The 12,787-nt window shown below is 34.7% G+C and overlaps 3 protein-coding genes across 3 annotated transcripts; 2 read left to right on the forward strand and 1 right to left on the reverse strand.

Moving 5' to 3' along the window:
* Positions 1–924: 924 nt before the first annotated feature.
* Positions 925–3,158, forward strand: LOC139785879 (uncharacterized; the record flags this gene model as incomplete). Its single annotated transcript, XM_071725043.1, has 7 exons — positions 925–1,029; positions 1,108–1,261; positions 1,355–1,449; positions 1,544–1,769; positions 1,990–2,151; positions 2,225–2,438; positions 2,743–3,158. Coding segments are annotated over 7 exons (999 nt in total), but the record flags the coding sequence as incomplete, so codon positions are not given.
* Positions 3,159–6,738: 3,580 nt separating this feature from the next.
* LOC139785882 (uncharacterized) lies at positions 6,739–8,368 on the forward strand. The gene is made up of 4 exons (XM_071725045.1): positions 6,739–7,137; positions 7,217–7,328; positions 7,432–7,499; positions 7,761–8,368. The coding sequence occupies exons 1-4, from the start codon at positions 6,829–6,831 to the stop codon at positions 8,262–8,264; spliced, it is 993 nt and encodes a 330-aa protein (XP_071581146.1). The 5' UTR covers positions 6,739–6,828; the 3' UTR covers positions 8,265–8,368.
* Positions 8,369–8,494: 126 nt separating this feature from the next.
* LOC139785881 (putative nuclease HARBI1) lies at positions 8,495–12,204 on the reverse strand. The gene is made up of 4 exons (XM_071725044.1): positions 10,070–12,204; positions 9,515–9,801; positions 8,840–9,416; positions 8,495–8,756 (listed from the first exon to the last, which is right to left on the reverse strand). The coding sequence occupies exons 1-4, from the start codon at positions 10,384–10,386 to the stop codon at positions 8,747–8,749; spliced, it is 1,191 nt and encodes a 396-aa protein (XP_071581145.1). The 5' UTR covers positions 10,387–12,204; the 3' UTR covers positions 8,495–8,746.
* Positions 12,205–12,787: the final 583 nt, after the last annotated feature.

Genomic DNA, 12,787 nt, shown 5'->3' on the forward strand with positions numbered 1-12,787 from the left:
TCATTCTTTAGATCGGATTTGGCTTTATTCCGATAGCAAGTGTCATTACCAGTATAATTTCTCTTTCGAGTAAAAAATGTTGTTTTTTTTTTTAGATTATTTGGTGACTATATTTTACAATTCAAAATTTTTTAAGCTCCTTGAAGATAACCTTATACAGGACTATTGTGTGATTATTAAGGTCATCAGGAGTCCTGCATGTCTTAATCTCCTCTTTTTGCTAACTATTTTAGCACTAAAAAACTATATATTAAGGTTTTTACCTCAAGCTACGTATGCTAGAGATAGGAAAATTGTTTAAAGGTTTGACTTTTTACTTTATAATTAATATATCGCATATATCATATCGCTCAGATCGAAGAATGTGTCAAATAAAAATTGTGCATAATTGCATTGTCTACAAAAGTTGATTTGTAACTTACTTAAGTTGCAACTTAATTTTACATCGAATAGTTAACTTACAAAATTAAAAACAAACACAAATATTTGATATTGTAAAATGTAAAAAAACGAGTAAAATCATTAAAAACTGATGATAAAGTTGAAAATCGGCTCAATTTTTCTCTAAAATATGCAATACAAGTTTGCAAAATGACAATGCAATTATGCACAACTTTTATTTGATATATTTTCTGATCCGAGCGATACGATGCGATATATTAGAATAATCTAAAAAGTCGCACATTTAAATATTTTTCCTACTTCTAGCACACCTTGCTTGAGGTAAAAAAGTATGTTACTTGTAGTGTCAAGATTAAGAGGTTGACAGAAAAAATGGTCAGATAACAATTTATTCCAGCTTAAATCTTTTGCCGATTAGACTACTTGCATAGTTTTTGAGATATCTGCGTGTATTATTTAAAATGAGAGATATCGCGTACATGTACGTTTATATTCTAATGTTTGTATGTTTTTTTGTGACAGACAAACAAATGTAATGAGACTACGAAAGTAACGGGTTCTAAAGTGATTGATAAGAATAATACAATAAAGGAAAATCAATTGCATGTCGAAGATTTAAAGAAACAGGTAAATTATTAGATATTTTATTTACGACTTAATCATGACTATTGCGAAGTTGGATCATTTACCGTTTCAAATATTTAGATACGCGATTTCAAATCCCAAAATGATTTACTGCGCTCGAAAAACAATAAATTGAAGAAAAACATTAAAGATAAGGAAAACGTCTTAAATGACGTAATGCAACTAAATGTGTCCTTGCAGAAACATATAATAGACAATTTTGGCGAACTAAAAGGTAAATTCATATACTAGATTGTTTATTATTTTAGTGATAATAAAAAGAATGTATGCCTTTCATGTTCTATTTGTATATATGTATACATTGCAGCTATCGTAGCAGATTTATGCAAAAAAAATGCTGAGAAGGGACATACGAATCCCGGTGAACTACCCGTAGGGTACAGAAGTGCAGAAAAAAATTTGGTACTTTAACAATGCCTTTTTGTCAACATCTATATTCAGTAAACTTTATCTGGTAATCCATTAACATATTTTTATGTTTATTGTATTTGTTTAGATGTATCTCGGTCACGACGTTTGGATAACAAACTGTCAATATGATAGCATTGCTGCAATCAGTAAGTCAAGTGCAATGTTCGTAAAAAACATGGCAATTGCTGTTTTTGGAACAGCCGTGTTAAAATGCAGTTCGGTGACAGGGACACAGTCCAATAGGATAAAAAACAAAACGAAGAAAGAACCCCGACCAAAACTTGATCCAGCTAAATTATTGGCTGTAAGAGGTAATATAATCTTTTTCATAATTTTTTTAGTATACATATTGTACATAATATTAATACGCTTATTAATAAGATCATAAATATAAAATGCAGTCCTAAAAATTCTTGTTACAACTATAAGTAAAAAGGTGCAACCTGCGTTTTATTTATTTGTATATTTTTATTATGATCCATTTACTTATATATTATACAAATATACAAAATAAATATATTTGCATATTAGACACTCTTCGGTATTGGCTAACCAATGAAAAGGGTTATGACGAGGTAGCCATTGAATTCGAATTGCAACAAGTTGGCACGCACATAAGCCATAAAATATACGAATTAAATAGAATATGTGGTAATAAAAAGGCAGTGCATGATCATCCAGACGTAACAGAAGGTAATATATACCAAATTCTTATGAAATAATTTAATAATGTTAACATTTTACTTATATTTTTAATTATCAGTAGGTGTTACTGACGGTAGCGTTGCCATCAACTACTGTGAAACTGACCTATTGGCAGATAAAGATGGCGATCACGAACAATTGGATATGGCAGAAAAAGACCGCGATCACGATTCGTTGAACAGAAGCGAAAATGATGAAGCCAATTCGGAAACTGCAATAAACGATGAAAACGCGGAGGAATCTTTTAAAAATAGTGGAGAAGAGGAACACACACTGTAAGTTTTCGAAAAAAATATATAATTTAGAATTATATTGTTGAGAACTATAATGAATTATCAAAGCTAATTCTTGTTGAGATTTTGATGTCACGAATATAACTTCCGTATAATATTTGTATTTGTCATTGCACAAACATGTTAGATCATATTAGTAATCAGATTCTCGCTGTGACGACTTTCTAGGAGCAGCGTCTAATATTAACCAGACATCTCAATTATAATGCTATATTTAATTTGGACTAAAATTAACGTATTATTTACGCGATAGAGACTAATCTGTATTTTTTATGTGCTTTTTCAGGTTAACCGGAAATCAAGACTGCACACATGCTGGAAAGCTGTGAAATTTAGTTAAAAATACGAAACAAACTAAGGAGATATAATTTTCAATTGGATAATCTGTCTCATTATATCAATTTTTCAATCCTGCCTCGACGCCTCGTCCCGTGAGAAACCCCATGGCGGTAGCGCCGTCCAATCAAAGGGGCCCCCGAAGCAGTCCCGGGTCTCGATAACAGAATGCGGGCCCAACACTGGACTACGAAATGCAAGTTCGATGAATCGAACTCGTGAGAAACCGAGCAAGTACCCGTCATCGCGCGGTGATTAATCTATTAATCGATTAATCGCTCTCTCTAGAGCGTCGCGATACCAACTTGTCCTTAAAGTTCGACTTTCATTCTTAATTTGCAATGTAACCAACTTAAAATACATTCAATAAAATCTCCGTTAGTAACTATATATGTTTCTTGATAACTATAATTATACGTTAATATATATATATATATGTATTATATATATATTATTATATATGTTAATATCCGTATTAAGTGGATCAAAAATTTCTTAACCATATTCGACTTAATGTCCATCATAAATAAAAAAAATTTTCCATAATTTTCATTTTATTTATACTTTCTACATTTCTATTTATTTATATCTTTCTTCGTTCCTTGATTGCTTTCTTGACTATACAAAATACCCTTAATCTATAAATACCACCCTGCCAGTTCCATATGACAATTCATATCCAAATAAAATTTGCTTCCATGTGTGTCCTATCTTTATAAAGATATATTTATTACTGAAATAGTGTACATCTTTAAAATGCTCGAATTAAAAATTTCTTCTTTCTTAGTAATAGTTCCCATTATCTTTATAAACATTTATTTTATATTTATTTAAAAGTTATAAGTAATTTTGGATTGAGAATGAGAAGAATATATCGAAAGAATACATAAGAAACGAATGTAGTCACACGACAAGGTGTGATAGATTCGTAAACTATTTACGGAGCAACAAGCTAAATCCCATACAGCACAGAAGTTGCAGTTCCATTGCTGCAATATTGCAAATTATGTGCTGTATGGGATACATTGGAAAATAAAGGAATTTCGCATAGAAAACGATAGGAATACATTGGACAGACAGATAGAATACGATAATTGCACATGATAGGATCGCGTACTATTTTTCGTTCAGTAAGTGATTAAATTGGAAAAGTAAGACATTTTGGATAGAGAACGATAGCACTACATTAAAAAAAAGATAGAAAATGATAGTGTAGGTTCATGATTCGACGTGATAGATTTGTATATGATTTTTTAACCAGTATATTTCTGTATTGAAACCGAAAGGAATTTTGGTACAGAACGATAAGTACGGCATTAGCAGAATAGATAGAAAACGATAGTGTGGACTCACGATAGAACGTGATAGAATGGCGTACCATTTTTCGTTTTATTAGTGACTATATAGAAAACGAAAGAAATTTTGGATAGGGAACGATAGCACTACATTGGAAAAACAGATAAAAAATAATAGTGTAGGTTCATGATTCAACGTGATAGATTCGTATATGATTTTTTAATCAGTATATTTCTGTATTGAAACCGAAAGGAATTTTTGATACAGAACGATAAGTACGGCATTAGCAGGATAGATAAAAAACGATAGTGTTGACTCACGATAGAACGTGATAGAATGGCGTACTAGTTTTCGTTCTATTAGTGACTATATAGAAAACGAAAGAAATTTTGGATAGGGAACGATAGCACTACATTGGAAAAACAGATAGAAAATGATAGTGTAGGTTCATGATTCGACGTGATAGATTCGTATACGATTTTTTAATCAGTATATTTCTGTATTGAAACCGAAAGGAATTTTTGATACAGAACGATAAGGACGGCATTAGCAGGATAGATAGAAAATGATAGTGTTGACTCACGATAGAACGTGATAGAATGGCGTACTAGTTTTCGTTCTATTAGTGACTATATAGAAAACGAAAGAAATTTTGGATAGGGAATGACAAAAGTACATTGAAAGTACACAAAAGTTATGATAAAATACGATTAATACTCATTGCATTTGTTTATACCTTATTTTATAGATCCAATATTATATGAATTGCGGATAGCATTGCATAGAGTTCTATTTGAACATTATTATAAGATATGATATCTTATAATTTGGAAAATTGTCATAACATATAATATACAATTATGCGTAACAGTCTTATAAGTTTTTATTTGTACAGTATATGAGACATTACATTAAATTTCTATCGTTAATATATTAGCCCACTTACGAAAATTAGGAATCAGAAACACGATTAAAAAAGAAAGGAATATTTTTTTTGCGAGTTTTTTTCAATTCTTTAATTTCGGATAGCATTGCATAGAGTTCTATTTGAACACTATTATAAGACCTGATATCTTATTATTCGATAAATTCTCATAATATATGATATACTATTATTCGTAACAGTCTTATAGGTTTTTATTTATAAGGTATGTGAGATATTCTAATGATACTACATTACATTTCTATCGTTAATATATTAACCCACTTACGAAAATCAGGAATCAGAAACACGATTAAAAATGAAAAGAATTTTTTTTTTCGTTTTCTATCTGACTTTTTAAGCAGGGTAGTAAATATTCGATGCTTCGATACGCTAGTTGCGCCTAGCGGTTCTCCTGGCAAATGAAATCGTTCCGCATAATTTGTTACTAGCCTAGTGACACTAGTTTTTTCTTCCGCATTTAAATGATCGAGGCGTAGCAATTCTAATATTTTATCAACTCGCGTTTTATTGTTTATTGAATCTTCTGCTGCGTTATTTGTATCTGCTTCCTCGTTTTTTAACTCTTTGAATGGATATATTTTTACAGTCGGGATTGCTAATTCTATGTCTTCGTCCGATGAGTTAATAACATATAGATGTGCTACCCCATCACGATTTGAGACAACGGCGTTACCTAAGTACACCTGCGATCCGGCATCTAGTTTTGGAATATATCCGTATTTAACTTCTGGATTTGCTACACGAATAAATATTTGCTTTCGCGTTCTAGCGGGAATAGTGACGATTTCGTCGTTATGGAAATAGTACGATACTCCGTTTACAACCAGACAAGCCCTCGGGTAGTCTATAGTTGCTTTTTGATTTTTGAAGAATTCCGTGCCTAGTATTCCATCTGGCTTAATTGGAAAATCATTAGGAATTACATGAAACCATGCATCAGCATCGAGAATGCGTACTTTAGCTATGCCTATCGTGCGTGTTCGTCCTTTAGTTATTCCACTAAGCTCGAATACTATTTTCTTATCGATGGGCACATTCCGCACATTCTCATGGAGCGAATTCTCTTTTATCAAATTTATATCGGATCCCGTATCTATCATAAAGCTAGCGCGTTCATCGAAGAGGTTTTTACTTGGCAGAACGACAGAAGGTGGTTTACCGATTTTATTACAGATTTTTACACTCGCGTTTTTTCTCGGGGTTCCTCTGGATTGACCAGGCGCACTCGCGGGCGTTTGTTCAGCGCTACGCCTGCTCGCTGGGCCCGATCTCGGTTTCCCGGATTCTCTTGGGCTCTATCGCGTCGTACATTTTCAATTGCTCTGTTTTCTCTATTAAAATATTGATTTCCCTGATTCCGCAGATTATTGCTATATTGTCTCTTCCGACATTGTTCAAGACTGTGGCCAGGAATCTTGCAGTAATGACAAATTAAACCAGTATTTCGCGGAGTAGCTAGATTCGGGCGATTAAGGCCCGGTTTCACAACTTTCAGTTGAACCCGAGTTTAGCTAAACGGCCGTTAAACTTGATGCTGACGTTAAACTTGTATCGCGTTCCACAACTCATTTTTAACCGTAGGTTACGTAAACCTATACCCCATTAACTGAAACTCAGAACATACGCTTCTTTCTCCTAGAACGTGAACTGTGATTGGTTAGCAGAAAATTTTGCAAAGAAGAGGTTAAGCGTGCCGGTAAAGAGATCAGAGATCAGCTGTTCGATAGTTTGATTACTTTTTCTACAGTGAACTAGTAAAGATTAATAGAAATAATAGAAGTGATTGTGTGTGTGATGTCAAGTAAAAAAGGATTGTCCGTGAAGGACAATCCGAAAAAGCGACTACCGAATTTTTCTACAGATGAAAAAATAACATTAATAGAAATTATCGAAAGTAAAAAACACGTAATTGAAAACAAACAAACCGACGCTATAACCATAAAAGAAAAGGAGAAGTGTTGGTCAGACATAAACCGTGAGTTTAACAGCAAATGCATTCTAGCAAATCGAAATATAACATCACTGAAAAGTTGCTGGGACAATTTGAAAAAGAGGACTCCTAAAAACACTTCGCAGAAGTCCGTAAAGAAGTTTTCGCAACAGGTATATAAGCATATATATGAGCATATTGTATATGTATAAGCGTATTGTATATAATTATTAATAAATAATTGACGTGTAGGCGACAGGAAAGATGACTATACCCGATGACCCGATTGCCGAAAAAGTAAAAAGCGTTATTCAACCATCGGTCGACGGTTTAAAAAATCAATTCGACAGCGATCATGTACCAGGTATATATTTTATATGCTTTGAGATAATTATACATAGATTGTATACATTGTATAATGTATAAGTGCCTTAGCTTCTGGAATAATCGTAAACTTATTTTTATAGGCGTAGATGACGTAAATGTGGATCAGGATACAAACGACAATGATGACGATATGGTTTTTGACGTTAAAGTATGTACATTAAAAATTGTTTCTATACTCTTATCTCGGATGCTATTCTACGTACTCGCTTACCGATAATGCTTGTTGGTGCCAATAGGCCGAAATTCCGTGCGTTTTGACCAAACGTAGCTCTCTTCTTAAAAAAAAAAGGTATATCGTTTTACCGACGTCTATGATTGTTGATCAATATTTTCAGAATGGCATTCGTGATGTTCTTAATATATTACTACACAAAAATAATACTAATTACAATGTGTTTATTAACCACAGGCACTCGATGAAGCAGGTGTAGCAACGGTTTGGGCTAATTGGACCCCGACAATGCTGAAATCGAACAAGAGTACTGAATTACAAGTAATGAATTCGGTATGCGACGATGATGAAGCAGCTCCAGATTTGGACCTTCCTTCAGATGCTGAAATAGAGGCAGCTGTAAGAACATCGTCGAAGGAAAATCGAAATGCGACAAACCCTGCCAGTTCGATCGTAAAAAAGAAAATTGTAAAGCGGGGAAGACACACGAAAATGCCTGTAAGGCCTGTAATAAGCGCTGTAAAACGCAATCAATGTTTTTATGATGTAGCTCAATCTAAAGCCGAATTAGTCGAGCTAATGAAGAAGGATCTGAGTGCAAAATCTGAAATAGAAATACAAATTTTAAATGTGCAACTGGAAAAAGAACAACTTGAAGTTAAAATTTTAAATGTGCAACTGGAAAAAGAACAACTTGAAGTTAAAATTCTAAAAAAGCAACTCCAATCATATGAGAAATAAAACTGTATTAGTTTTTCTCTCTTGATTTTTTTATTGATAGAATGATAGCCTTACAGTAATTCTTATTATATAATTCTTGTATATGTACATAAATATGCTTGGAATGTTGTCTGGATGTGAACTGAAAGGCTTGTTGCATTATAACGAGTGATAGTCATGTATTCGGACAGCTTGATAATGCAGCGCGAGTCTGACAATTTACTTCCAGGCTACGACTTCTACAGAATGTATCAGAGGATAATTCAAGGTAAACGTTTATTAAAATAAAATAAAAATGCAAGTATAAATAATATAATGAACATGATTTTGTGTATGACTACCGTGAGTCCACGTATTAAGAAGCGAACACTTTTACATTTCATATTTAAAAAATTAATGTCCCATCTTTTTTGACAAATTATGTACAAATTTTAAGATGCACTGCTAAATACATAATATTCCAGCATATTCTTCAACTTTTTCCAAAGTAAGGATTATTTATTTTACAGCAGGCTGAAAAATACCATATTTAAATATTACTACATATAAGAATAGTGCGTACATAAATAATTTGTCTAAGAGATTTTTATTTTCACCTGCGGAAATAATCGTTGATTAGTATGTTCTGCATATGATCATTACCAGGTGCATTATTCATAAGCGGTACATTTCCCTGTTCTAAAATTTCTTCCCACGGCAACTGTAACGCGGGATCATCTGGTGGTAATGAATCTCCAGCACGCCGGGCAATGTTATGTAATATGGCAGTTGCTACAATGACTGGTAATACTCTTTCGACTTTAGAAAATCGAGAACCCAGTGCCAAAATTGGAAACCGTCTTTTCCATATTCCAAACACGCGTTCAATGGTATTGCGTGTTCTAATAAGCGACTCGTTATAGAGTTCCTGCGCACGAGTTCCTGTATTGCGTAGAGGCGTCATTAAATAGGACCAAACAGGATAACCACCATCACCTAAGAGCAAGGCATCTCCGAATGTTCCAGCCTCAAATAGAGCACGTATCCTGGAATTGTTGAAAATTGTGGTGTCATGCACCGATCCTTGCCAACGAGCTACAAGGTCCGTTATTTGCAAGTTAGCGTTACAAATCGCTTGGACATTAATCGAAAAGTAACCTTTTCGATTTCTGAAGTATTCTGCATCATTTCCACCTAAAAATATTTACAATAATTATTGACACTTCTATAACAGCAAAAAAATTTGTATGATCCCAAATATTAATAATATACACAGTTTAAACATTAATTACCAAATGACTGGATTTTTATATGAGTGCAATCTATGCAGCCCACAACTCTCGGAAATCGTGCAATGTCAAAAAACTTTATTTGCTCGGTTTTTATTTCATCCGCAAGAGTAGGAAATTTAATAAACCTTGGCCGAAGACGAGAAATAGCATTCGTTACGCGGTGGACAACTCTGTGTGCACTCGTTTTGCTCACTCCAGAAAAATTACCTGCTGATATTAAGTGGCTACCAGTAGCGTAGAATTTCAACGTCAAAAGGAGCTGGTTTATGGCAGAAATAGCATTGTTCCTGATAAATAAATAGCAGTCATAAATTAGTTACGTACAATATAAAAAATGTTAAACTACTAAACACTTTATCCTTTGGATATATGTAAGCAACATGAATTTAAACTTCTCAACAGTAAAAACTAATTTCTTTGCGTTACTGTGGTTGTACTTATTACTGTCCATATCTTTATTATTAATAACAATCAATAATTACTATTCTTGAATGACAGCTTCGTCAATAACGAACACTCTCAGTTATGCTGTTTTGTAATGCTGCGTATACTCACCGTTCGGTCGGATGAGAAATTTCGGGTTCGATAGCTTCTAACACTTCAGTAACGCATTCTTTCGATAATCGGAATCGAGCGTGAAAATCAACATCGTCAAACTCGTAAAAATAAGCAGGTTGTCTTCTAACATTATTTGGTCTTCGATTAACCATATCAGCAAAACCTTCATCATCTGATGACGATAATACATGTGCAAAAGCCATATTGTATATAAACTTTGAGATTTCAATGAATCTTGGGAGAATATATTCCGTAAAATGCAATACTCCTTTCCTCAATTCAACACACGAAGCACACCGCACACGACAATACATAACCTCATAATTGCGAAACGTGCGAAACTTTCAAATTAATTCCAGTGGCGCCACGGTCCTCACACTCCTCGCGGTCGTAAACCTCGGTTAAATTGGTTGAACGCCCAAAATCGGAGGTTTATCTTTAACCGAGGCAAGTAAACGTTAACGAAGGTTTAAGGCAGTTGTGAAACGCCACAAATGCGCTAAACCGAGTTCAGCGAGTTAAACTTCGGTTAACTCTAGTTAACCGCGAATTGTGGAACCGGGCCTAAAACGATTGTTGTTGTTAAAATTCATATTTCGCGCGGCATTATTAAACAAAGGGTTTCGGGCGGTATTCGGTAAGGGATTTCGATTCAGAATCCGCGGCTGCGGCTGTAAAGCTCTACATTCTGCACGTACGTGTCCAGAATTTTTGCAATATGAACATACTTTTGGTTGCCATTGTACGTGAGATATTTGCGCGAGTGGATTGATAGTGCTGCATGAATAAGTATCATGACCATATCCAAGGCAATTATTACATCGAATCGATTGCATGAGTCCTTCAGTTATTCTCATGCGTTGCGCGTGTTCCTGATACTCTGTTTCAGCTTTTATTGCAGATTCTATCGCGGCGTTTAAAGTAATTGGATCGCGTGGATTTATTCTCGTAAAAATATCATTTTTTAAACCGGTTAAAAAGTTTCTTACGGCATTACTTTCAGCAGAATTTCAAAATTGTATCGCCTGAGTCGGATTTTCAGTTTGGTAACAAGATTTTAACTGTTGCAGGATCATTGATACTCGGCTACCGTAATCGACTACTGATTCGTCGGGATGTTGAGTTACTTTAGCAAGTTCTCCGTGCAATTGTGACGAAGAATAAACTGGTGCAAATCTAGTTCTTAAGACTGCTAATAAAGATTCTATGTCATTATATTCTCCACTTAATGCCACCCTCAATGCAGGTCCAACTAATTTATTCTTTATCATTTGAACAAGTCCGTATTCCGCGGTAGGAGAGATCATATTCTTAGCGTGCATGCAACTATTAGTGAATTGTAAGACTGGCATATTCTTTCCATCGAACGGGAGAATTGTCTCGGCTGCATCTCGCAAACTTATATACGGCGCATTTACTGCTCTACGATTCGCGTTTGTGTCTTCGATATTCATTCCGCCTATTTGCCTAGTTATTTCGTTCACTCCGTCTACAGCCATTTTTACTTATTATAGTTATTTATTTGTTAAAAGAAAATATAGGAGTTAGTAATATTAACAATTGTTCGCACTTACATATATCGTATGATAGTGAAAAGAAGAATGATAGTTATGCGCGATTCCATGAAGCCTCGTCCTGTGAACGTGTGGACAGCCTTATCCCCGCAACTGCTCTCCGGAAAGGATCCTTTTCTCGTTGTAGAGACAGGATACGGTAGAATGAATACAGCAATCGGTCGGTTTCTTCTTCCGCTACCGGCTCACTCAGCTTCCAGAGAACTGAAGTGTCGCCCCAAGGGATGTCCAATTCTTTCAGCTATCCCACGGAGATCACCTTTTTGGCAATCCCACCGCTGCCACCAAAAATTTCAACTTGTGACGTCCTGGGTGATGCGAGGTGGCTCGATCCGGCAGAACGTCTCCGTTGATGGGTTCTTCTTCTGCGGTTAAGGAGGTAAAACCCCAGGATAATTAACTGTCCTCGGCGATGTGGATTATGGCTCCTCGGATCCGTCGAAGGTAGGTATTCAATAATTTTTATCTTTCTTTGTAGTATAAAAGTATGGTATTTATTGTAGAACTTCATGCAAGTGCTTTATGTGAGAGGATGGAACAAGTATAAGATATGTCGGTTTTCCTGGCTCGTTCCACTCTCTCCGTCGTGGAGGTGAAAGATTGCGCTTTTATACAATTTTGGAAACGGTAGTGGGAGGTGACCGCACCTTGTCACAGTGAGTCATGGGGCGGTGGCTTCGAATTCATTACCTTATATGGTATGGCTACGTCCTGACTTTCTCTCCTTATATGGTCATGCGGCTCGCTCGCCTCGACATGCCCATATATGGTTCTATTTTATGCAAGGCTAGATTCCACTCGAATGAGTCATACAGTGACTCGATTGAATCCTATTTCTATTCTAATGATGCTTTTGTAACGAGAGCGATACCTTCTTTATCATGAAATCTCATTATGATTTTTATTGTAAAGAATATAAGAAATCTTTAATGATTCGAATTTAAGATATGCAAATTTATGTTGAATATTATTTAATTTACCTTTAGACATACTTTACATAAAATAGAATATTCAATTATACAATTAAAATCACTATTAGTATGTCTAAAGCATGAAATGTATTGCTCTCTTCATCTAACGGCTATTACGGTATATATGTCTTTCTCTCTCTCTCTCCTATGGAGCATAGAATATTCTCATC

This window comes from Temnothorax nylanderi, unplaced genomic scaffold, assembly GCF_030848795.1.
Source record: "Temnothorax nylanderi isolate EJ_2023f unplaced genomic scaffold, tnyl_v1.0 TNYL_tig0909_pilon, whole genome shotgun sequence".
Classification (NCBI taxonomy): Eukaryota; Metazoa; Arthropoda; class Insecta; order Hymenoptera; family Formicidae; genus Temnothorax; species Temnothorax nylanderi.